General features: G+C 43.1%; 2 protein-coding genes across 6 annotated transcripts in view; one reads left to right on the forward strand and one right to left on the reverse strand.

Annotated features, from left to right (window-relative positions):
- Nucleotides 1-6,399, forward strand: part of DCAF10 (DDB1 and CUL4 associated factor 10) — a 29,224-nt gene extending 22,825 nt beyond the window's left edge. The window contains exon 7 of the mRNA XM_034773495.1: nucleotides 366-6,399. Within this exon, the coding sequence (XP_034629386.1) occupies nucleotides 366-734 (369 nt within the window). The 3' untranslated portion in view covers nucleotides 735-6,399. The remainder of the gene's footprint in view (nucleotides 1-365) is intronic.
- Nucleotides 6,400-8,022: 1,623 nt separating this feature from the next.
- On the reverse strand, nucleotides 8,023-25,153 carry SLC25A51 (solute carrier family 25 member 51). 5 transcript variants are annotated; one of them, XR_004646218.1, is made up of 3 exons: nucleotides 25,056-25,153; nucleotides 9,374-11,021; nucleotides 8,023-8,947 (listed from the first exon to the last, which is right to left on the reverse strand). XR_004646218.1 is itself a non-coding variant. In XM_034774352.1 (3 exons), the coding sequence occupies exon 3, from the start codon at nucleotides 10,982-10,984 to the stop codon at nucleotides 10,106-10,108; it is 879 nt and encodes a 292-aa protein (XP_034630243.1). In that variant the 5' UTR covers nucleotides 10,985-11,021; nucleotides 12,003-12,105; nucleotides 25,056-25,076; the 3' UTR covers nucleotides 8,023-10,105. The 5 variants fall into 5 exon arrangements, 4 of the variants coding, with proteins under 4 accessions (XP_034630243.1, XP_034630241.1, XP_034630245.1 ...); XM_034774352.1 differs by adding an exon at nucleotides 12,003-12,105 and having other exon boundaries at nucleotides 8,023-11,021; nucleotides 25,056-25,076; XM_034774350.1 differs by having other exon boundaries at nucleotides 8,023-11,021.
- Nucleotides 25,154-26,095: the final 942 nt, after the last annotated feature.

Consider the following 26,095-nt stretch of genomic DNA (forward strand, 5'->3'; position numbering starts at 1 on the left):
CTTGAGCGTTTCCTATGCTGCAGTAGACGCATCTTCTCTTCTCTACAGCAGCCCTGCATTTTACTTCCCCCAGTTAAATCAGATCTTGTATTTTGAATGATTTATTTTAGCAACGACATATCTGCTTCTGCACTGAGAGAAATCCTGTGCCAATTTTACCTATTCAGTTTAAAGCGGGGAAATGGCCTAAGGGCTGTTCTGTTTTAAATAGCTCACAGCAGTAAGTGGTATCCAAGGAGAGAGAAGTAAAGTGTTGGCTTTAGTGCCGATGTCTAACTCACTTCACCTACGTGGGGGGTGAATGAATAACTGGGTTGTTCTTCGTGTATGTGGATAAATATAACTTTCCTCTCTCCCCCGTCTAGTGGACCTGTGTGTACGAATTCCAAGAAGGAGCCCCGGTGCGCCCTGTCTCACCTCGTTGTTCTCTCCGATTGACTCACTGCATTGAAGAAGCCAATGTAGGCCGGGGTTACATCAAAGAACTTTGTTTCAGCCCTGATGGTCGAATGATTTCCTCCCCACATGGCTACGGGATCCGCTTGTTGGGATTTGACACACAGTGCAGTGAACTTGTCGACTGTTTGCCCAAAGAAGCTGGTCCCTTGCAGGAAATCCGCTCTCTGTATTCACACAACGATGTGGTACTGACGACCAAGTTTTCTCCAACACACTGTCAGATTGCCTCAGGGTGCCTTAGTGGACGTGTTTCTTTATATCAGCCAAAGTTCTAGGCACATCTTGCATCAACAGGAACTTCACAGATGTTTGTTTTTATAATTACTTCAGTTTGGTTGAAGTGTTCTTTTAAAAAAAAAATCTTGTACATGTGGACAAGATCATAATTACTATGGTCTGTGAACATAGCAATGAAATGAGTACTCAGTCCAGCACTGTATGTGTTCTGACACTACAAGTCAGGCTCTGTGCATTCTGTTTTCAGCCTTCCATGCAAACCTCTGCTTCTGATGATCCAGTGTCACTGATTTCCAGTCTTTCTGGTTGGTTTCACAGTAGCACTTGCTGGTCTTTCAGCGTGACTTAGGGTGGACTATCTGCAAGATGTCTCGCTAGGGCTGAGGAAAGTGTTACACCAAACAATGCCCACACATCTCCTGCTGGTACGATCTTTCCTTGCCATGAAGGAGCTGGACTTCCTGACATCCTCCTATTGCTGTAACTTTTCTCTACAACAATTAAGTAATGGAGCTGTTCTCCTGCATACTAGCTTAGTTTAGCCACAAAGAAGAAAAACACTTTCCTTTCACCATATAATGAGTGACTAGAAAAATGTTGTCACCTTTCTGTAATGTTTTGCTATAGTTAAATCTCTTAGCTTGTTTTCCTTAATGTGCATATGTTGTGTTTATTGCAAGATGGTAAAAGGTCGGGGTAGAGATGCATTTCCTCAGTGAATTCACTAGGAAGACATTGCCATATTGAGCAGGGAAGCCGGAGTTGATCATTGCAAAGGAGTTGTTTGGAATGTTTTGACATAAAATGACAAGTTAAAAATGCCCCTGGCGGAGTAAGGTGTGCTCCAGACACTAAGGTTTCTAAGTGCTGCCCTTATTGTAGGAAGCTTTCCACATTAATAAAAAAAAATCTTAATCACATTTTGTTTTGAAACTTAAGAAATGCTACCCTTGAAGTTTCGCTTTGTGTTATCAAGGCTGAGCTGCATAATAAAATACCCTTTTGTAACATGCCCAGATCTTAGCCAGCGCCTTTGCAAAAGAATTAGCCTGCAGGCCATCTGCTGTCATTCTGCCAAATTAAACAGTCCTTCAGATTACATTGTCAGTATGGAACAGAAAACAGTTTATACAGGCTAAATATATAATCTGGATTCAACTGGATTTTTCAGTAGCAAGAAGAATACACAGATACAACTAATCAGTTTCACTTCTCCTCAGTGCCGTTTACCCTTCTGAACATACAGTTGCTTCAATGGTAATCACAAGAACATAATGTTCTGAGTATCATTTTTATCTGCAGAAAAAAAATAGTCCTCTAGTGTCTCGAAATTTAACAGTGTGCGAGTGGATATATGTATAATTTCATAGTATGGGTGGAAAGCAAATGAATTTAATCATATTTAAAATGTGGAATACCTATTGCATGAAACGAGGAATGAAACTTCTCCAGACTTCACAGACTATCATTAAGGAGGAGATGAACATGGCTTCCTACTAGTCACTCGCTTGGAGTGAAAAGAAAATACAAAGCAAACTTTTCTACATGGGGACACTTGCTCAGCTACGGTACTCACTAGGTTAAAAAGCTTTTTTTAAAACCCACAGTCAGTTTAAATATACTGCAATGGGACTTTACACTAGAAATTGCCAGAAATGCTTCCTAGCCTAAACTGTACTTAGCTTATCCGTCAGGCTTTAGTAAGTGAAACGCTCCTGGGGACTTGTCCTGATTTGGACCCAGTGAAGTCAGAAAATTTTGCTGGAAAGAATTTAGATTTTGGTCCTCAATGGTATCTGAAGGGATTTTAAATAAAATATACTTAATGTAGATTTACTCTTGAACAAAAAACAGTCTGCGGAAGGCACTATGGGTCCAGGCTGATCGGGTCCAGTAGTTGAAGATCTGGAAGCCTGCCAATGGACTGGATCGCTCTATGAGTCACGCCCTGTGTGTGTGCGTGTGTATCAGAATGTATCAATGGAACTCACTTTAATGTTACCTCACTTTGAGCATCTGGTGCCTCACAGGAAAGTTTTGGAGAAATTGATTTAGGAACCCTGCTGCTTTTTGCTGGCTTTTCATTACTGAGGGTGTTTGCATGAACATTGGATTGTCGTTACTTTTGGAAGAAGGTTAATCTATTCCTGCGTCATCTCCTGTTTGAAATTATATTTAACTCCATAGCAACTAAATGTTTGAGGATTGAGTTTGAGTGACTGAACATGCAGCAATTGAGAAACAAAATTCCCTATTTCCCCACACAATAAGCCTGAGTTGATTAATCCTTCCCTACCCACCGTTTCTCCTGTATTAAATGACTACCTGTAGAACTCTTTCTGTATACTAGCTTTGTGTATTGAGGAGGTAGTGGCTCTTAACCTAGTCATACTTTAAGTTAATGAAGCAAAGTATAGGGTTATCTCTTTGTCTTACAGCAGCTAACGTACACAGCTATTTCTGCCCAAAATGAAAGGACATGCCTTGGATTCAGTGCATCATTGAAGTGAAAACTAGGTACTACATGGGCTCGTTCTTTATCACTGGAGCTACCGCCAGGAGCTCCAAATAGCAGTGATGGGAGATGTACAAGTAAGAGATCAAAGATTGTTTTAAAACTGGAATGTACTAGGCTCTGTGAGCAAAATCATTCACTTTGACACCCCTCAGGCATCTGCATTAGAAATAAACCATTTTCAGCATCAAGCAGAATGATCAAGCTAAATAAGTTTACTTGTTTTTCTCAAAGAAAAATAAAGGGGATTGAGTTGCTGTAGTAGAAAGCATGCTCCTACATGCCAGTTTGTTAGTCGTCCTACAAAATGACTTGTCCAAAATGCAAATTATTGAAATTAAAAATCCCTTCCTTCAGTCTTCACCCACCTTTGTTATGTATCTATTTTGTACTGTTAATAGTCGGCAAATCCAATTCTCAGTCAATTTGGATTTGTTGAATGGGGGTGACTGCTTACAAGATATTTTCCTTATCTGATGTAAGGAATTACACATTACATTAAATACCCAATGTACTACTCTGCATGACCAGGATGCAAGCTTCTGATCTTCAAAGTAGTAAAAACTCATCTGGAGAATGTCTATCTAATTTGGAAAACGGTTTTAGATGATTAGACGTTATATTTAAAAAAAAAAAAGTTTACAGAAGAACAGGAATTTGCTGTTATCTCTGTTTGGGTGGCAGAACTAGATATAAATTGTGCTCCTGAAATGAACTGTAGTGGAAGATTTACAGCTCACAGACCAAAGGATGGCAAATTGGGTTAAGTTTGTGCAGCCTTTTAGTACTAAGTTAATTTTAAAAACTAGAATGAAGAGTATTTTCTCAGCCAGCATGCACATATGCAACTCTCATACCAATTAGGAATAATATACCCCTACAGAATTATGTAGGACCCTAATTCTCCAGCTTTTCTTTCTGTGGACCACTTGATAAGGACAAGTTCCTCCCAGGGACTGTCTCTTCTCAGAACATCCCAGTCTGCTACTCCTTGGCTTGCTAAATGATTTGCTGAAAAGATCAATGGCAAATCCTTTTGAACCGCTCTAAAGGACTGTTTGCACAGGTGTATTAATTTGAAATGCAGAAAAGCACCCTGAAGTAATTGCAGCTTTTTGTAATTTCTATTAAGACTATCGGAATTCCTTGAAATGAAATGCTCATTTTGCATTTTTTTTTTTAAATCTATGCCTGTCAATATGCACTGAGTATTGTTTTTTTTAATTCTACCTCATGACATGCTTCTTTTTGAAAAGGTTATTGCTCTGAAACATTTGACAATAACTTTTCTGTATAAATAGAGAATTGTTATTGTGTTAAATAGATGACATATCACATAGCTACTATTTAAAATGCACAGCACCTGGAGTGACCGTCTAAAACAGCTCATCACTTTGAAGCGAGACCACTGAAAAGCGCAAGGCTGATGATAGAGGTTGCCCTGTTTTGGGGTTTTGATCATGTTTTGTGGTGCTTTGTAGTGTATGTATAGTGTGTTGTAGGAACAGATACATTTTTATATTAAGACCAATTCCGTCCATGTATGCTGTAAGAATGTTGCCTAACTTTTCTGATTACATTTTGCAATAAGTTGAATTAGAATGAGATGATGATTTTAGGTTGTGATTATTTAACTACTTTCAATAATAGCTGGAAGGTTTCAGTGAAAGCAAATAGATTTTACTTCAGTATAGTTAAACACTTTGTTCAGTGATGCATAACTGAGTAGTTAGATGCCTTGCAGTTATAGCTCCAAAAATTATTCTCACCACTTTCATCTTTCTAATTCACATTATCTTGCCTTATGGAATTAACAAAGTGACTTGAGGTAAGCGTTGGAATTTTTTTTCTAGGTAGCAGAAAAGTTTTACACTTATTTTGCATTAAATTCTGAAAGACTAACCATCTTCCATCCCAATACTATATAAGGAGCAAAGTGGGTTAAATAGATAAACCCAAAATTAAGGTAGTGGTTTATACCAATAATTTTTATCATCTTTTTGTATTGGTATATTTTATACCCCTCAAGTACTAAACCTATTGCTAAATTTTAAAGTATTTCTGAGAGTTAGTGATCTTAGCTGGACTGTGAAGTGTGCAATATGCTTTCTAAATGCATGGTTCATATTCATTAGTTACTGTAGTAAAGTGTGATTCTTCCACCTTCAGCATGACTGATAAGCAGAAGCAGCTCTCCATAGGAATGTTTACTTTTTAGAAGTGTTTATGAAAACCACGACTAGTGTGTTTGAAGCCAGTAACTCTTGTATTTGTCCAGTGACCATATTGTTGACGTGAAGTGCAGTTTTCACATATTCCACTAGAGGTCAGATTTAAATCACCAGAGCACTGTCAACATTTTTGGCAAGGGGAAAGGAATTGGGTAAGGGAAGAGGTAACTGAGTAAAAATGAAATTTACTTTGTAACTCAGTGAAAAGATCGAGGTGGCGTGTCTCTATTTTGGGGGTGGGGAGAAAGGGGAAAAGCAAAATATATCTAGAAATACACTAAAGGATTAAAGCCCAAAACTTGGCTTGCTTTGTTAATCTGAAATCTCCTAGACAAGATTCTAACTGTTTACATGGAAAATGTACGAGTGAAAACTAACATTTTTTCATTGATCCTACAATATTGTATTTATAGGAGGAGTGCAAACCCTGTTCCTTAAGGATGCCACAAATAATGCCAGTACAGAAAGAAGTTTAGGTATTGCAAAGCAAAGCTGAAGTCTCTGCTAAACAGAGCTCTGTGAAATTCAGGCTCTTCATAATGCAACAAATACATTTGCCACATGGAAACTAAAAACAAATGCTAGTTTCTAAGATTATGATAGAAAGAAAAATGCCTGTCTTTTTCCCCCCCTTATAACCTGATTGCTCTGTTGGAAGGGGGAGGGGGGGGAAAGCATGATCTCTAGGCAAAGGTGCATTCTCTGCTACAATTACGTTGGTATTCAACAGGGTCTCCAACCACCTGTAAAAGTCTTTTTTTTAATACAAGAGTAAGTTGTGTGTGTAGACTATTTTGAAATACTCAAGGTTTCATAGTCAGAGGGGGTAGACTTTTAATACAATACATACCAAGTAGCAGAGCTGTTCTGAATATACTGTACTTGCTCCTATTCAGTAACTTGTACTGTTTGTGAACAGTTTCTCTTGCTTGCAAAATAAATTAAACATTTAATAAAGCAATTCAGTGCATTTTTTGAAAGGTGATAGGGTGCATTTTTTCTAAATGTTAAGTTCTATTCCATACTTCTAACAGACCCACATAGCTCTTCACTGCACTATTTGCTTCCAGTCCTAGCCACTGCTTCAACTTGAGAATCTTAATGAAATTAATTACATCCCTTTTGAGGGGTGAAAAAGAACCAGTCACTGACTGTTTATTTTTCTGAATCTCCTTTTTGCACTGTCAGTATTTGCTAAGCTACTCTCACAGCTTTTGCCTTTGTCCAATAAGTCTAGAGAAGGCTCTGGAGATCACAGATGGAGCATCTGGTACAAAAGAGCAACCTCCATTACTGTATCTCCACTTTTATTAGATTGACTCACCTGGTGCAAGAGACTGGTACATCAATCTACATATCATACAATACTGGCAGTTAGGAAATTATCTATTTGAGTCTTGCCATGAAATGCATGTAACCCCAGGAAAGGCAACCAAAAAAAACCTGCCCACATTTATTCAGATTAATCTAATACCAAGAATAGGTACAAACATTTAAGTTGTTCACCAAGATGGGGGTAATAATTTAAACGTTAGCTTAATAAAACTTAAGCAGAGATATTTTGTAACAGTCTTCCACAATGCCAATTTGTGTCCATCAGTCTGTTTTATAATACCCCATGTAATAGGAGGATATGTCTAAGTCAGTACACCAATAGCTTGGTACTTTTGCTTTTACTGATCTTCCTACTTCATTTTGATACTGAGCCCAGACACAAGTAATATTCCAGCTAGCCTAACACATCTCTGAAAATGCAACTTAAAGTCTAAGGGTTCTCTTCTCCCATTCCCATCAGTGCACCTTAATCCAGGCTTCTGTTTTGGGTCATTTGACACAAACACTTATTCCTAGCACAGTCTAGCCTCTGGAGTAACTAGACTGAACTCTAGGAGCAGGGACCATACTTGTGTTTGCACACACCCTGAACTCAATAGTTCTTTCCCACCACTCCCACACCTACATCCAATTAGTGTTAAAATGGACAAAAACTATCTTACTGATACTTGGTACCCATCCCTGTTTACTAAACTGCACAGTACATGTTCCTCCAACTCATGAAAATAGTCTGGACCAACAAATACTAATTTGTTGCATTCTACCACCACCTACCTGTCCCCAACTTGATACATTATCTATCATTAAGCTTTGCCTACAGACATCAGTCCATCCAATAATCCTCATCAAGTCATTGGAATATAATTTCAGATACTATCAAATCTTTATTAAAGCCAAGATATCTCATCTTTTGCATTCCCATTAACTTCACTGACAGCTCTCCTGTACACAGAATATAACCAAGTTGTATAATTTTGTTAAGAGGCATTTAGCCATGCCTGATGTCCTCTAAACTCCTGATCATCATGACCTAAAAGTTGAAAGTGGAGTTGGAAGGAGCTCTTGGCTCTTTCCTTGTGAAGTGGTGTATAGTAGCAAACCAGCATGAGGCCAAGCCACAATAAACGTTCTGTTTTGTTGAACTATAATTGCCAACACTTGCTTTGTTTGCTCCAACTTACATTCTTTTTTCAAGTGCCAGTAACACACTGTTAGGAAAAAATATGTGCTACAAAAAACTAAGGCTGGGGAAACAGATTTACTTTTGTTTTATTCCATCAAGGAAAGGTTACAAAAACAATACACTGGTAAAATCAGATTCCACCAGTAAAACATTCAACAGACAGTATATTTAAATCCATATAATCACAACATTCAAAATATCAATGTGCTTTATTTGTGTTTGGCCATCTTTGACTGTGAAGCTTAGTAGTATAGAGCTATAGATTAAAAAGAAATAGGGCATACTGTTTGGGAGTAATTATTTAGGGGGTTATGTCAAGTGGACAACTGAAATGAAGTAAGAAAGTAAAAACCATAAGCATTTGAAGATTTAAGGATACATAAAAAAAGTAATGTTCACTCTAAAATTAAGAAAAAAACCATCCAAAATTTCTGAAAGCTTTCATGTTCACCACAAAATATGAAAATACTTTATGAATCCTTCTTGCATAAAAATATACAGTCATTTTTTATATGAAGACCACTAGTTTGGTAATCACACTTGTGTTCCTGCCCTCTTCTCTTCTCCAAGGCCTTAAAGCACATCCACCTGAATACCAAGTACAACATTACTTCTGTTTAATATTTATGAGAGTGTTTATCAACATGATTAAATGATCACAGAGAAACCCCCAAGTCCAGCGCTTATATGGTCCTCCTCGCCGTAGTATCGGAGTGCCTTTTCCACTACAGTGATATACCCTGAACAAGGCATACAAGGAAGGGTGGAGCAAGCTTCAGCTAATAATATTGACTGAAGTGATCAGTTATGCTACAACCTCACATGAAGCAAGTAACAATAGTTGCAAAAGGACATAAGTTACCTTAATACAACAAAAGCTGTCTACAAAGTACTTTGACTCCCATCAGTTTTCATACTACTTCTGTACGTGTTAATGTTGCAGAAACCACGTCTTCTTTCTGGCGCCATGCCTGTTTGCAACAGAAACTAAACAGCACAAAAGACAAAATAAAATATTCCACGTTCACAAATAGGTGATATTGTAACATGAAGGACACTTTAAAGCTTTTTAGATAAAATTTGTTTCATTCCCCCCCACCCAAACGCCTGCTACTCCCTTTTCACATACATACACATACCTCTACTTTGCACTCGATCAGCTTATGCTGAAGTTGAAAATGTAGGCTATGTCTACACTGCATACCTTACAGCACCATAGCTGTGCCGCTGTAAGGTCCCCAGTGTAGCCACTCTTTGCCAGCAGGAGAGAGCTCTCCTGCTGGCAAAATAAAACCACCTCCAACGAGGGGCAGTAGCTTTGTCTCCCGCCGACAAAGCACTATCCACACCAGTGCTTTTTGTCAGTAAAAAACAGTTAAAAAAGTGCATTGTAGACATAGCCTTAGTAGCTACCTTATGTTGCTTGACCAGATGGCATTCATATTAGGAGACCAGCAAAAACCATTCATGGAGGCTTAGTTGAGACGTAACACCATCCTCATTCAAAGTTGGCAGTCTGGTTTCAAACAGTAAAGATACCTGGAAAACCTGAAACATTATGGGAGTTCAGAGTACTCTTACAACAACTGCATCAGGTACATCAGACCTCCCAAGTTTACCAAGTAGGGAAACTAAATAGCTTTTGTCAGCCTCCCTCACTTTCATATTCCACAAAGTGCACAATCAAGCATAGTTTTGATCACCAGGAGTGTTAAGAAAGGTTGAGGGTGACCTGGAGTAAGTTTCTAGGCCAAAGCCAACATTTAAATAGAAAGTAAGTTTCAATTAGTTTATTCAGGTATGGCTGAATTCACCTTCCAGCATCTAAATACTTTAATAAAGAGAGCACTTTTGAACAAACCATTTTTCTTAAATTAAGATCTAAACACAATGCCAACTTTCACCCCATAAAGATTGAAGACAATTAATAAGATTGAGTGTAATTAACTTTCAGACTAAGCAGGCACTGGTAAAAATTACTTCTCTCCCTACTGAAATGTAACCACCATTTTGCAATTAAACTCTCCAAATTTCAGTGTTATTCATGAACAGGTCTGATTATGACAAATTTGATCCTAGGAAATAAGTGACCTCAATGTGCCAATACCCAACTGAGCAGAGAGACTTCATAGAAGGTAACATTTTTCATAATAACTTAAGCAAGAATTCATATGTTGCATTGATTATGCCCCAGGATATAATAGAGCGATGGTAATTCAGATGGGCTCCTCTGAAAAGATGTGTCAGTTTTCTATCACGTTCCAGCCAAATCTTCATGAAAACTTTTGGAAAAGACTGAAATTCCCCACCAATTTGAGACTGCATGCGAGCTTTTACAACATTAATTGGGAAAAACAAGAATCCCAACATGGCACCCAACAGCCCTCCACAGATAAAGTCATTGACCAAATGAGCACTATAAGAAGTTGCTTCGGGAAGACACTGCTTGATGGGTCCTCGCAGGCCAAAAAAGAGTACATTACTCGGTCCATTTCGGATCAGAATAGGTACCAAACCCCGATAATATTCTTTAATTCCATAGTCTTTTAGCACCCTGAAAGCCTGGTAAGTGTTTGTAAATCTGTCATGATGTTTGTAGTCCTGAAGCAAAGTCTGGACCCGCTCAAAAGGTGTAAGAAGAGCTTCTGATGTTCCTGCAAGCACTGCTGCCACACTGCAAGTCACAAGTTCAGGTGCATTTGTGTGCCTCTGGAGCAGGGAGGAGAAATCCTCATATAAGCCAAACATCAGGGCAAGAGTTGTAGTTTTCTGCATTAATGGAGGGAGGAGTCCACGGTACAGATTTCGGATTCCATCTTTCTGTAACTGATATACTGCCTCCCTTAATCTCACTCCATACAGTTGTTGTCGAAAGAGGACCTTCTGGATGGGAAAGGTGATTGCTATATTGGTGAAGGCTGCACAATATCCACAAAAGTAATGTTTACCTGAGCTAACTTTTACAATGTGATGAGCAATTTCTTGCTTTGAACTTGTTATGACAAGATCTTCTGAATCCATCATACTGCTCTTTCTTTCTTCATACGAGTGTTGTCCTCTCCTACATCAAGAAAGTAAAGGAGAACATGAACAAAGCTGCACAGAACCCCGCTTTTTTTTTAATTCATGTATATAAGTCCTTTGCATGCACAAAGTCTTCAAGCAATTCCATAAAAATTCAGTGGACTAGAATGATAAATCCCACATTTGAGAGCTCATACACGTACAAGTGGTTTCAGTGGCTGCATTACAGCTCTCAAAGAACTGAAAGATTTATACATGGTTCAGCTAACTGACACAAGGAAGGGTAAAAAAAGCAGGAAACTTTTTTGTTGATTAAATGCAAAAAGTTATACACCGAAATCACTTTTAAAACAAAGTAGCATATTTAGTGCCATGTGAAAGCTGAAAATGTAAGTGGAAGTTAGTAAATTCAGAAGTTAAGGTTCCTATACTCCACATTAGTAATTTTGACAATTGTTGATACAAAACAAATCAGTGAAAGTTTGTTTTTTTAAACTTGCTATTACAAGTCATCTTGACTATTCGGGCTCATCTTTTACATGACCCTGTAACAGACCAAACCTTATCTGTAAAGAACACATTTGCTATGGAGTAGAAATTATAGATCACAAACTATAGAAAATATGGGCATAATCTCTAAAGAACTGACTACATTATAACTTAACTCAGGGAAAGTAAGCAGTTGGACAGATGTCAATTAGCAACCTACATGGTTTTATCCAAAGGCAGAACATCACAAAAATATAATGGGATGGGTGGGAAGGAATCCGAATCAATGCTGAGTGTACAATTTTGAAAGATCTTTTTGGTAAGTGTGAGATGCATTAAGGGATGGGAAATAAAAACCCACACAACCTGATTACACAGAGAAACAGCATTCTATAAAATTCTGAATGCAACCTGAACATACAATCGGTTTGGGGATGGGAGGGGAGAAGTTACCCCACTTAACCAAGCCATAAATTCAAATGTGGCTTGTCAAAATGGTAAGATAATTTAAGTAATTATGTCTGCATACCTGGTATTATAGCATAGCCAAGTAAGTATAAAAGAGCTGACTCCAGAAGTACAATCAATCAATCCTAGGTGCACATATTGTCCTGTTAAAGGTCAGAGAAGAACTGGGACAACAAGTGAGTTCTTAATACAAGTATTATCTACAGAGAGTTCTAAATATCTGCAATTTCAAAGTTTTGTGACCTACCTGAGAAAAGCTAGGGAGTCTTAGACCCAAATACATTATTTGTGTTTGGTTTTAATACAATTTTTTTCCTTTCTTTAACATCTGATCTTAGGATATATTGTTTGGGAATTTCATTCAGTTCCAGAATAGTTAAATATAGCTCAGACTTCTAAAAGGAGATATTTAAAGCCTACTCTGCTTTGCATTCTCCATCAGAAGGCATGAGCATATGGGGTCATTTCCATAAGTGCAGTCACTGCCAACCTGTGTGTGGTAGGCAGGATGCATGGGAAACCCTAAATAACCACAGCCAACAACTGATCTGAACCTGATTTACATTTAAAAGTTTCACCAGTGTAATTATTTTTGGTTAGGGGTGCGATTTTTTACAGTAGTTATACCAGTAAAAGCCCTACTGTGGATGCAGTTATATAATAGTTTACTCCCCTTCCTGTACAGAAATACTAATATCTAGCTCTAACATAAGCACTTTGCATCAGTAAATCTCAAAGCACTTTACAAAGGAGGTAAGTATCATACTACTATGTAAGCACTTTAATACCAGTATAACTACATCTATACCAGGGGGCTGAACGGCTTTAACTATCCTGGTATAGTGTCGGTAGGTCAATTTAGTTAAATCTGCATAAAGGTGCCTTATACCAGTGTAGCTATTCCTATAAAGAAGGGGAATAAGCTACAACAGATACAACTGCATCCATAACTAGAGTTATACCAATTTAACCGTTTTAGTAGAAAAATTATACCCCTTCCTGAAATAATTAAACTGGAATAAAACTGTGTGTAGACAAGGCCTTAGGCAGCTTAACACAAATGCACCATCAGTAGCCGTCTGTGGTCCAGTCATTTCAATCCTCATTTTCTATTGAAAAAAATGTAAACAAAGAGCCAAATTTATATAGGCCACAAATTGCTGCCTGCAAAGCAGCTGAATTCATGAGGTAAGGAGCAGTGTGGAACTATACTTTATCCACCTCACCCTTGTTAAGTTTAACCAAAAAGCATGCCACCTGTCTCTCAAGCACTTGTTATTACCAAAGCCGGGCCTCATGGGAAGAGGAGAGTTTCCTTTGAAGTCTTTATGATAAATATCTGCCTGCAGCAGTACTTTATAAGTAACCTGCCACTTCCTCCAATAATGCTCAGAAGTACCTAGGCTACTTTTCAGTTAAACCAGAGGCGGGCAAACTTTTTGGCCTGAGGGCCGCATCAGGTTTCGTAAATTGTATGGCGGGCCCGTTAGGGGAGGGGGTCGTGGCCCAGCCCCCACCTCCCATCTGCCCTCCCGCCCCCAGGACTCCTGCCCCATCCAACCCCCTCTGTTCCCTGACGGCCCCTCTGGGACCCCTGCCACATCTACACCCCCCCCGCTCCCTGTCCCCTCACTGCCCCCAGGAACCCCTGCCCCCATTTACCCCGACCATCACTCCGAACTCCCCTGCCCTCTATCCAACCTCCCCTGCTCTGTGCCCCCTTACCGTGCTGTCTGGAGCATTGGTGGCTGGCGGCACTACAGCCGCGCTGCCCAGCTGGAGCTGAGCCACACTGCCGCCACTGCACGATGCAGCACAGAGACCGGTCAGGCCGGGCTCTGCAGCTGCGCTGCCCCAGGAGCTCACAGCCCCATCGAGAGCACTGTGCCGGCGGGGGAGCGAGTGAGCTAAGGCTGCGGGGGAGGGGGAACAGCGGGGGGAGGGGCCGGGGGTGAGCCTCCCGGGCCAGGAGTTCAGGGGCCGGGCAGGACAGTCCCTTGAGCCGTAGTTTGCCCACCCCTGAGTTAAACTTTATTGCCAGGCTACTTTTCAGTTTAACTTTATTGCCAGGGATATAGTCCTTGAGGATTAGGGAGAAATATAAGATTTGGTTTGCGCCTTTGTTGCTTATGCCTGTAAATCCCTACAGCTGTTATAACACCACCCAACTCTTATAGAAAGCTTTTCTCATCAGTAGATCTTAAAGCACTTTAAAAAGGAGATAAGCATCGTTATCATCCCCATTTTACAGATGGGAAAACAAGGTCACCCAGCAGGCCAGAACCCAGACCTTAGAATGTCAGCTCAGTGTTCTCCCACTGGGCTACACAAACAACAGTAGGGTGAGGGAACTGCGAAGGGGTTACTTTGCATCCCATTGCCTTTTACCTTTTTGTACCTATTTAACATGACAATGGTGAAAGATTAGGAATCTTCCTAACTTTTGGAGATGAGGTCCCCTATGGTAAGTTAGTAAGTGAACATGACATCACCTATCAGAAGACAGCAAACAGGGCAGCTAACAGGGGAGTTTGAGTGGGAGTTCTCATTGGAGGAGAAGGTATCTGTACTTGTGTCTGTCTTTGTTGTCCTTGGGTGTTTGTTGAGGCCTGTAGGGGCAGGGTGCTGGGAGGGAGGCCGAGCCCTGATTAGGGGGCGGGGCTTGGCTGAGTAGGGGGCCCATAAAAGCGGCCGCCCAAACAGGCAGCGGCACAGGGCGGCTAACAGGGGAGTTTGAGTGGGAGTTTGCAGTGCGAGGGAGGAGGGTGCGGTGTGTTGTGTGCTCTGTGTCCCCAGGTGCTGTGGGCAGAGACTGCAGCAGCCATGAGCCAAGTAGCAGCAAATGGAATGCAGATGGCTGCATGTGGAAGCTGTGGTATGTATATAGTCCTAGCAGGTGAGCCGGAACAGAGGTACGTTTGCATGAAGTGTCGCCTTATAGCGTTACTGGAAGAAGAGATTAAGGGGTTGGAGATGCAGGTAGATACCCTGGTGGAGTTTAGACGGGGGTTTGAGCAGCTGATGGAGGACAGGCTAGGAGGCACTGAAGGGGAATGCTCAGGAGTGCAGGTGGAAGCAGAGGTAGAGGACAGTGAGGGGGGGAATGTTAGGGGGAGAACAAGGGCAGTGGAAGCATGTGACCATCAGAAGCAGGCCAAGGAAAAGGAGGGCTAGTGAAGGGGAAATAGAATTCAGGAACAGGTTTGGGTGTTTGGATAACGAAGAGGGGGGGCAGCAGGTGGTGACTGAAGGTGGGAGGGTGAGGAAGAAGAGAAGAGCGGCTAGTCCAATAGAGAGAGGGGAGGAGTGGATGGAGACAGCACCAAACCTGGGCCCCCAGAGGATTCAGGAAGGCACAAGGGGGAGTATAAGGGAAGATAGGAACGGACACAGGTCAGGACTAGAGGGATCAGAGACTAGATTAGTAGATCGCACTGTTGCCAGGCGACGGCAGGTGTATGTCATTGGGGACTCTTTACTGAGGAGATTAGAAAGGCCTGTGACCAGGGCGGACCCAGAAAACAGAAGGGTGTGCTGTCTACCGGGCGCAAAGATACGCGATGTGGACCTGCGGTTGAAAAGGATACTAAAAGGAGCAGGTAAGAACCCCTTGATAATCCTTCATGTAGGAACCAATGACACGGCTAGATTCTCGTTAGAGAGAATCAAGGGAGATTATGCCAGGCTGGGTAAGACGCTCAAGGAGATAGAGGCTCAGATTATCTTTAGTGGGATTCTGCCTGTTCCTAGAGAAGGGCAGCAAAGGGCTGATAGGATTGTGAGGATAAATAGTTGGCTAAGAGAGTGGTGCTATAAGGAGGGCTTTGGGATGTATGGCCACTGGGAGGCTTTCGGGGACAGACAGCTGTTCTCACGGGATGGACTTCACCTGAGTAGGGAAGGAAATAGACTACTGGGAGGGAGGCTGGCTCATCTCATCAAAAGAGCTTTAAACTAGGAAGTTGGGGGAGACGGTTGGGAGATGTACAGTTAATCTCCATGCCAGATTCCAACATTGAAAAGGCGAGTGATAAGATAAGAGGAGATATAGCCGGAGGGATGGGATTGGACATAGGAAGGAGAGGGGGGACGAACAGAAAGAGGTCTGTAACAAATTGCGTTACTAATGGGAGACAAGCTAAACGGCATACATTAGGATGTTTATACACCAATGCGAGAAGCCTAGGTAACAAAATGAAGGAATTGGAGCTCCTGGTCCGAGAATTGAAACCGGATATCGTAGGAATAACTGAAATGTGGTGGAACGGCAGTCACGACTGGAATACAGGTATGGAAGGGTATGCGCTGTTTAGGAACGACCGGAACAAAGATAAAGGTGGGGGTGTGGCATTGTATGTCAATAGTGAAATAAGCTGTAAAGAAATAATAGTTGATGGAATAGATCCGTCTGGGCAATACTCACACTGGGTAAAAGAACTACTAGAGCCTCTCCAGGGATAGTGCTTGGGGTGTGCTATAGACCGCCGGGATCAACCCAGGATATCGATAAAGAACTATTTAATGTGTTTAGGGAAGTAAATACTAATAGGAACTGTGTAATTATGGGGGACTTTAACTTCCCAGATATAGATTGGGGAACAAATGCTAGTAGCAATAATAGGGCTCAGATGTTCCTAGATGTGCTTGCTGATCAATTCCTTCATCAAGTGGTAGCTGAGCCGACGAGGGGGAGGCCATTTTGGATTTGGTTTTGGTGAGTAGTGAGGACCTCGTCGAGGAAGTGGTTGTAGGGGACAACTTGGGCTCCAGTGATCATGAGCTAATTCGGTTTAAACTAAATGGAAGGATTAACAGAATTAAGTCAAAGACTAGGGTTTATAATTTTAAAAAGGCTAATTTTAACAAATTAAGAGGACTGGTAAGGGAAGTGGATTGGGCAAACATATTAATGGATCTAAAGGCAGAAGAAGCCTGGGATTATTTTAAGTTAAAGCTGCATGAGCTGTCGGAGGCCTGTATCCCAAAAAAGGGAAAAAGGTTAGTAAGCAAGAGATTTAAGACCCAGCTGGATGAGCGACCGTCTCAAAGGGGCGATTAGGAAAAAACAGAAAGCGTACAAAGAGTGGAAGAGGGGAGGGATCAGTAAGGAAACTTACCTTAGTGAGGTCAGAGCATGTAGGGATAGAGTGAGAAAGGCCAAAAGCCGTGTAGAGTTGGACCTTGTGAGGGGAATTAAAAGCAATAGTAAGAGGTTTTACAGCCATATAAATAGGAAGAAAGTAAAGAAAGAAGAAGTGGGACCGCTGAAGACTATAGCTGGAGAGGAGATTAAGGATAATCTAGGCATGGCGCAATATCTAAATGAATATTTTGCATCAGTGTTCAATGAGGCCAATGAAGGGATTAGGAATATTAGCAGCGAGACGGAAGGGGATTTAGGAGGGGGGATTACCGTATCCGAGGTAGAAACCAAACTTGAACACCTTAACGGGACTAAATCGGGCGGACCGGATGATCTTCACCCGAGAATACTGAAGGAATTGGCGCGAGAAATAGCAGGCCCCTTAGCAATAATTTTTAATGAATCTGTAAACTCGGGGGTTGTTCCGTTAGACTGGAGAATAGCTAATGTGGTTCCTATTTTCAAGAGAGGGAAAAAAAGTGACCCGGGTAACTACAGGCCTGTTAGTTTAACATCTGTAGTGTGCAAGGTCCTGGAGAAAATTCTGAAGGAGAAAGTAGTTGAGGGCCTTGAGGTCAATGGCAATTGCAACAAATTACAACATGGTTTTACCAAAGGCAGATCATGCCAAACCAATCTGATCTCCTTCTTCGAGAAAGTAACGGACTTATTAGATAAGGGAAATGCGGTGGACCTAATATACCTGGATTTCAGTAAAGCGTTTGATACTGTACCGCACGAGAAATTATTGGTTAAACTGGAAAAGATGGGGATCGATATAAAAATCCAGAGGTGGATAAGGAACTGGTTAATGGGGAGACTACAGAGGGTCGTATTGAAGGGTGAACTGTCAGGTTGGAGGGAGGTCACCAGTGGAGTTCCTCAAGGTTCGGTTTTGGGACCCATTTTATTTAATCTATTTATTACTGACCTCAGAACCGATTGTAGGAGTGGGCTGATAAAGTTTGCGGATGACACAAAGCTGGGAGGTATTGCCAATTCGGAGGAGGACAGGGATATTCTGCAGGGAGACTTGAATGACCTTGTGAATTGGAGTATCAGAAATAGGATGAAATTTAATAGTGAAAAGTGTAAGGTGATGCATTTAGGGATGACTAACAACAATTTTAGTTACAAGCTGGGGACGCATCGGTTAGAAGTAACGGACGAGGAGAAAGACCTCGGGGTCCTTGTAGACCGCAGGATGACTATGAGTCGACAATGTGATGTGGCGGTGAAAAAAGCCAATGTGGTCTTGGGATGCATTAGGCGAGGTATATCTAGTAGGGATAAGGAGGTGCTGCTTCCATTGTACAAGGCGCTGGTGAGACCTCATTTGGAGTACTGTGTGCAGTTCTGGTCTCCCATGTTTAAAAAAGACGAACTCAAACTGGAACGGGTACAGAGAAGGGCCACTAGGATAATCAGAGGAATGGAAAACCTGTCCTATGAAAGGAGACTAGAGGAGCTCGGGTTGTTTAGCCTAACCAAACGAAGGCTGAGGTGGGATATGATTGCTCTCTTTAAATATATCAGAGGCATAAATACCAGGGAGGGAGAGGAATTATTCCAGCTCAGTACTAATGTGGACACGAGAATGAATGGGTATAAACTGGCTGAGGGGAAGTTTAGGATTGAAATTATACGAAAGTTTCTGACCGTCAGAGGGGTGAAATATTGGAACAGCCTTCCGAGGGAAATGGTGGGGGCGAAGGACCTGTCTGGTTTTAAGATTAAGTTAGATAAGTTTATGGAAGGAATGGTTTAAGGGGATAACGTGATTTTAGTCAAAGGAACAGCGTGCCATGGCAGGTAATTAGTATACTGGCAAATGAGGGTGAGGCTGGAGAATCTTGCCTACATGCTCGGGGTTTTACTGATCGCCATATTTGGGGTCAGGAAGGAATTTTCCTCCAGGGTAGATTGGCAGAAGCCCTGGAGGTTTTTCACCTTCCTCCGCAGCATGGGGCAGGGATCGATGGCAGGAGGATTCTCTGCTAATTGAAGTCTCTAAGCCACAGGATTTGGGGACTTCAACAGCAGAGTCAAGGGAAAGGGTAGGGACGGCTTTGTGGCCTGCATCATGCGGGAGGTCAGACCAGATGATCATAATGGTCCCTTCTGACCTTAAAGTCTGAGTCTATGAGACCTGTACCTAAAACATCTAATTAACAACCGGAGTAGCAGTACTGCAGACTTCCACGCACACCACCATGCCTCATTTCTAGAGGTGAAAATGTAGTTCAGTCTCCATGTCTTTATTCTTAGGTTATGTCTACACAGGAAGCACATTACCAGTACAGGAATACCTATAAACTATACAGGCAAAATATTCCTACTGTGGACACAGCTTTACTGGCAGAGCGGCAACTTGTACCAGTATAGTAAAAACACCCCCCTGAACAAAACAAGCTGTACCAATAAAAACACAGTTTTGATGGTATAACTGCATCTACACTAGGAGTGTCTGCCAACACATCTGTGTTGTCAGGGGTCACAGCTCTGACCAATTATAGCTATGCCAGCAGAAGTCTTTACTGTAGATCTGGCCTTGATCTCTCTGCTAAGACCAACTACAAGAGTTCCACTTATAATGGCAAGGGCTTTTTAATTTTTGTTTGTTTAAATTTGGCCACATGTTCATTAGGAATTTAACTGAGACAACCAAATCATTCCATATAGGTCACTCAGGAGCCACCTTTGGTAACTTTCGGCTAATACCTGTTTGGGACTGATCTGAACTAGTTGGTCTACAAGTAACTTGCTCCCTAATTCCCTGCATTATCCACTTCTCCAGGTCTGAGGTCTTTAGGGACTTGTCCATAAAAGCAAAAAGGGTACCTCTTTCAATCATTTGAGTTTAACGTGACTAAAAAGCCCTAGTAACACACATGTAGATGCCGGCTAAGACCTCTGAATTTGTGTTAGCTGGTCATATTGTAGCTTTTTTTACCCGAGTAGTCGAGACCCTTGTGAGAAAATATATAGTCTATTACATTTATTATTTTGGTGCAAAGAGGCCTAAGCCATGTAAAGGCAGAGGTGGGTAACACTGGGATTTGTTAGTTCAAAGCCATATCAGAAGATAAAAATGTGTAAATGTAAACAAGCAATCACACAGGGAGGACACTGCTGCAAACTGCTGACAAGACAAACTCAACTAGTACATGGCAGAACTTACATGAATGTTAAAGCCTGGTTCTACTCCAAAAACTGACTCTAAAAATGGCATTGTCTCTCTGATTTTTTGTATCAAATTGCCTAAATTTGCAAACAGAATTGTTTTCTAAATGCCAACTGGATGTTGAATGGTAGGGTGGGGGGGGGGGAGAACAGAGAAATAAATGGTGACACTTTCTGAAAATCTTCTCATAACCAAAATTCCACCCACTAAAGATGCTAAAGTGGAATGCCACTCAGATTGGCTAGAGCCTCATAAGAATGTCCCTTTACTTATTACATGCTTTGATCAAAGTGAAATAGTTAACTATGATGACATTTAAGTTTTTAGGCTTCAGAGTTAAATCTCCCTTTAAATGAATAGGGACAATTCAGACTTCCCTTATAATGGTTTCTGATCAGACTTAACTATACACTGGTTTACATTTGAAGATTACTTTCACAGCTACTAAAGGCTAAAGATTTTATTTTTAAAATAAATGTTAGATTCTGGAGCAAGAGATGTAGTCACCAAAGAAATCATTGGCTAACCAAGCCACTACAAGAAATCCCAATTCAACACCAATAGCTAGATCTGCAAACTTAGTCTGAAAGTCAAACTCAGCTCTCCCTAGCACACTCCTCAATAAAGATTCTGCAGTTTGAACTCAATTAATTTTGTTGATGTGAAAACTGCAACAGAATCCACAGATAACTCTTTCAGAGCTCTATTGGCTCTGCAGGGCTAACAGAAGTAAAAAGTAGTAAATGCGATAGACAATTAAGCAGAAACAACAATGAACATACACAGAGAGCAGGTCCATTAATTAAGACATTGCTCTGAAAAGTAACTATGAAAAAACTGGTAAAGTCATACTTTACAGCCACCTTTCTCAGCCATACAGGTTTATTAAAATAAGCCTGCTCAGGATGAACAATACTTTGTGTTGACAAAGAACATATTTATTGATAGTCTAAAGCAGAAATTCTCACTCCATGAGGTATGATCCAAAGTGAGTTGGGATGGAATACCAGCTGGGTCACACAACAGTGTATTAAAGCTATACAATCTCTCAGGGTAAGATTACTCCTGGGGAAATTCTGCATCACTGCATGCACGCATAATTAATGTGCCATGTGTAATTTTTTTTCCTCCGCAGAAAGTAACTTCTGCGGAAAAGTTGCTGCAGTTACACCTTGTGCCCAACAGGGGCTGCTGTGGCACTAGAACTGCCAATAGGGAAGAGAAGAGGTTGCCTGCCTGGCAGCATCATGCCTGTGGGGCCAGGTAGGAGATAGGGGATATGGACGGGAGGAGACAGTGTGGGGCTGGGTGGGGATACGGGGGCAGGGGCTGAATGAGAGTGGAGGCGCTGGGCCACATGGGGACAGGGGGATGGCTGAGGGAGGGCACAGAGACATGGGGGAGGGGTGGAGGGACACATGGGGAAGGAGGGGCTGAGTGGGGGCACAGAGACACATGGGGATGGAGAGGAAGCACAGGGACACATGGGGACAGATGGGAGGGGGTGCAAGGACACAAGGGGGTACAGGGACAGATATGCCTGACTGAATGGGAGAGGCTATGGGTCAGCCAGGGTCTGCATGGGGGAGGCTCCCTAACAATCCCTCCCTGCCCCCCAAAATAACCTGTTCCATACTTCTCCCACCCACACCCAACAACCATCCAGGCTCACTCCCAGGCTCCTTCCCTCTCCCTCAGCTCCTCCGTTACCCCTGGCTCCCCCAAGCCTTTGCATTGCTTCTGGAGGGGCAGCAAATACGGGTTATGTATTGCAGTTTAAATGAATTACTCAAAGTTCTGTATTTATATGCCTAATAAGGAATCTATTTGACAAAAAAACATTTCCTGAATCTTTTTCATTGTCTGTATTGTTACAAATGTACTTGCTGACAGGTATTTTGAAATAAATTACCAACATAATTGAAACTGATGTGATTATATTGTTGTTGTTTTAAAATATTATGTGCAGAACATTTAATTTTTTGGTGCAGAATTCCCCCAGGCATAGGTAGGATTCAGAGTTCGCTCCCATATGCTGCTTACTTCCCTACCACTCCAACCCATGCAATAGGGCTCCTCAGTCTTCACCACCTACCAGCCCTCAGCTAGAGAAGGAGCACTTTTAAGAGGATGCACAGCTGCTCACACAATCCCTTGAAGTGATGATGCCTGTACTGTACTCCTGAGTGCTGGTAGAAGGTGGAACACAGAAAGGAGATGTCCAACCACACCACACCCCAGTGCAATTTCTTGCAATTACTATAATCCTTTAGAGCCTTTTGGTGGGTTGTCACAAGAAACAGATGGTTTTAGGGACCCCATGCAAAAAAAAAAAAAAAAAAAAAAGTTCGAGGACCACTGTTCTGAAGCACAGAAGCAGCTTAGAATAGGATCTAAATTTAGAACAGTAGTACCTCCCAGGGGAAAAAAGGTTGAGCCAACTCCTAAGCAGGTTTTTCTTGTGCTTGTAATTTTCCTTTGCATTCACTCCCAGTTGAGAGCTTTTTAAAGTTCTCTACTTTCACCAAGCAAAGGATGTTTTCTTTTAATTACCTTGTTTTCTTTATGTTCATTCTTTAAAGGGGCACAATCAACATAAAACTCATTTTAAAAGTCTGTGTTAACATTGCAGATTAAGTCATCAAAGAACTGTAGAAGTCTAATTTACTTTTCTCCTGGTATGCTGTTTGCTTTGCTACAATTCAATCAGCTAGAACAATAAAAAGAGACTCATTCAGCTTCAGCTTTGTTCCCAAGGCATTTTTACTTTCTATGGGTATGTCTACACTGCCCAGGTTACAGCACAGCCACACTGTGATGTGGGCAGTGTAGACACGCTTTAGCACCAGGAGTGAGTTCTCCCGGCGATAAAACGATAAAAAACAACAGCACCCCGAACGAGCAGTGGTAGCTTTATCGCGGGAGCGGGCTCCTGGTGATAAAGGGCTGTCTATATGGGCTTGTCCACACTGAAGCGCTCGACAAAATTTGTATCTTTCAAAGGTACTTTTAAAAAGCGCCCCCCCCCACGAAAGACAAAAGTTTTGCCTATGCAAGTGGCAGTGTGAACGCGATTTTGTTGGCAGGAGTGCTCTCCTGCCAACAAAGCTAACACCGCTTGCGGGGCTGGAGGTATTTTGTCAGCAAAAGTGCTGACAAAGTACCGAAAAAGAGCATTTACACATGCTGACTTTTAGCAACAAGGTTGTGTCAGCCTTGTTGCTAAAAGTTGCATTGTGTAGACAAGCCCTACTTCCGCTTTTCAGGGTCAGGGTGGATAAAAATCAATGATTAAAAAAAACTGATTTTTTTTTTAATTTAAATCAGATTTTATTGATAAAATGCTTTTTGAGGAAAAAAACCTTTGGTCAGTAAAATTTACGTTGCTCAGGGGTGTGAAAAACTCCCCCCTCGGACCGACATATGTTACAATGACAGAAACACCACTGTGGGCGGTGCTATGTTGGCAGGAGACACTCTCCCATAGCCTTAGGCAAGAGGGAACTTAAGCTCCAGTCACTTTCACTTAAGCATATTTGAAAGTTTTTGCAGGCTGACCTGAAATAATCAGTTTAGTTCACTGACTACAGTTAATCCCTCTGTTTAATAAATCATTTAGTTGTAAATGTGAAACATGTTTTGATGAGAAATTTATGTATCCCAACATTTAAGGTTGTTTTTTTTTTTTTAAATAAAAAATAAATTTTATATGATTTGTGTGTATTTAAATTCCAGTTACCCTTCTACTTCAGCTTGACACAAACCATGGGGGAAAAGTTAATTGTCTGGTAAATAAACAATATATCATTCACCATTTTCTAATATACTAAAAATGTACAACAAATAAGACTCTGGAAATACTAAGCTATATCATAGCTTAAATAAGTGTACAATTATAGTGTGCCCTCCTAGGTGCAAAAAGATGTAACAAATCTAGTGTAACTTAGTTGAAAGTGAAGACCATTAAAGCACTTTATCAACCAGTGAGAACATACCTTTCTTTCAAAAATAAACTTTTCCATTTGTCCTTCAGTTATTCAAAAAAATAATGATTTAAATGGAGGCTTTCCACTTGATCAATGCACCCCAAATCGAAGTCATACAGCCAATGACACGACAACACAGAGAACAGGACAGAGGGAGGTGCGCCACTGCCCCGGACTGAGATCTAAGCCACACCGTCCCGCCAAGTGGCCCGCACCCACTCGCTGGGGATAGGGTGACCAGACAGCAAGTGTGAAAAATCGGGACGGGGGTGGGGGTAATAGGAACCTATATAAGAAAAAGCCCCCCCCCCAAATCGGGACTGTTCCTATAAAATCGGGACACCTGGTTGCCCTAACTGGGGGCGAAGGTGAAACTCCCCCAACAAGGCCACCTGGGAGAAGAGTCCTCCCCCCCCGGCCATGGGGCGCAGGCGAGCGCGCGAGGCAGACCCGGCCTGAAGCCCCGGGCGCGGCTGAAATCACGGCCATTACACCAGGTCTCTCGTACCAGGCTGCTCCCGCCTGGATCCCGAGGCCAGGCCCGGCGCCTGACCCCGCCCGGAGACTCGCGGCCCGTTCGTTGCCCGCGCGCGGGAGCAGCGGCTCCCTCCGGCGGGAGGGCGGGTCCCAGCGCGCGCCGCCAACGCTCCCCCTGGACCCGCGTGCCAAGGCGGGGGCTGGGCGCGGGGCCAGGAACGGCGGCCGCGGCAAGGGGGGCGGAGCTCGCCCAGCACCCACAGGCGGTAACCGGCCACTCAGCGGCCCGGGCCGGCCCCTCGTGGGGGAGGGGCGGCGACTCACCCGCGCCGGCTCCATGGCCGCTCGCGCCCGCTGACAGGAGCCGGGCCCGGCACCCTCCTCCTCGGCCATCCCCGGCCCAGCCCGACATCCCCCACTCTGCGCGTGCGCGTGCGCGTGTGCCGGCCAGTAGCGGCACGTGACCTGGACGCCAGGGCCCCGCCTCGCCCCCTCCCCTCCCCGGGCGGCGGCTCAGCAGAAACGCGCCACGTGACCGGGGAATGTGGCCTGGCCCCGCCCCCCCGACTCTCGAGTAGCTTCGAGCCCCCAGCCCCGACCCAATCAGTAGAGAGCCGGTCTCTGCGTCAACACGGCCTCGCGCCAGGCCTGTGCGCGTGCGCGGAGCACGGGGGTCAAGGGAGGCCAGGCAAGGGCGGCCGGGTTCGGGGCCATAGGCCCTGCGAGGAGCGGCCAGGCCCGGCCCCCGTGATAGCCCCGCAGAGCCCCCGGCCTGCGCCCGGGCACCGTGACGGGGGGCCGCCCGCCCGCTGAGCTCCCTCCCCCGGCACAGCGCCCCACCTCCGCCCCCCTCTTCTGCTGCCTCCCCGGCTGCTGGGCGGCGCTGATCTCCCGGGACAAGGGCCAGGGCTGGACCCCACTTCCCCATAGCCTGTAGCCCCAGGTGGTGCAGTTGTGCCCGGGAGCACTTGGCGAAGATGCTACCACAGCCAGGGTAGAGCAGCTCCCATGGGTGTAGGTACTCCACTCTGCGCGGGCAGGAGCTCCTGTCCACACAGCACTGCCTACTCTGGGGGTTAGGTCAGTATCCTAGAATCTCAGGGTTGGAAGGGACCTCAGGAGGTATCTAGTCCAACCCCCTGCTCAAAGGCGGGTGATGGGGGGAATAGCCCAGTGGTTTGAGCATTGGCCTGCTAAACCCAGGGTTGTGAATCCTTGTGGGGGCCATTTAGGGAACTGGGGTAAAAATCGGTCTGGGGATTGGTCCTGCCTTGAGCAGGGGGTTGGACTAGAAGACCTCCTGTGGTCTCTTCCAACCCTAATATTCTATGAAAGCAGGACCAACCCCAACTAAATCATCCCAG

The sequence above is a fragment of the Trachemys scripta genome, chromosome 6, assembly GCF_013100865.1.
Source record: "Trachemys scripta elegans isolate TJP31775 chromosome 6, CAS_Tse_1.0, whole genome shotgun sequence".
In the NCBI taxonomy this organism is placed as follows: domain Eukaryota; kingdom Metazoa; phylum Chordata; order Testudines; family Emydidae; genus Trachemys; species Trachemys scripta.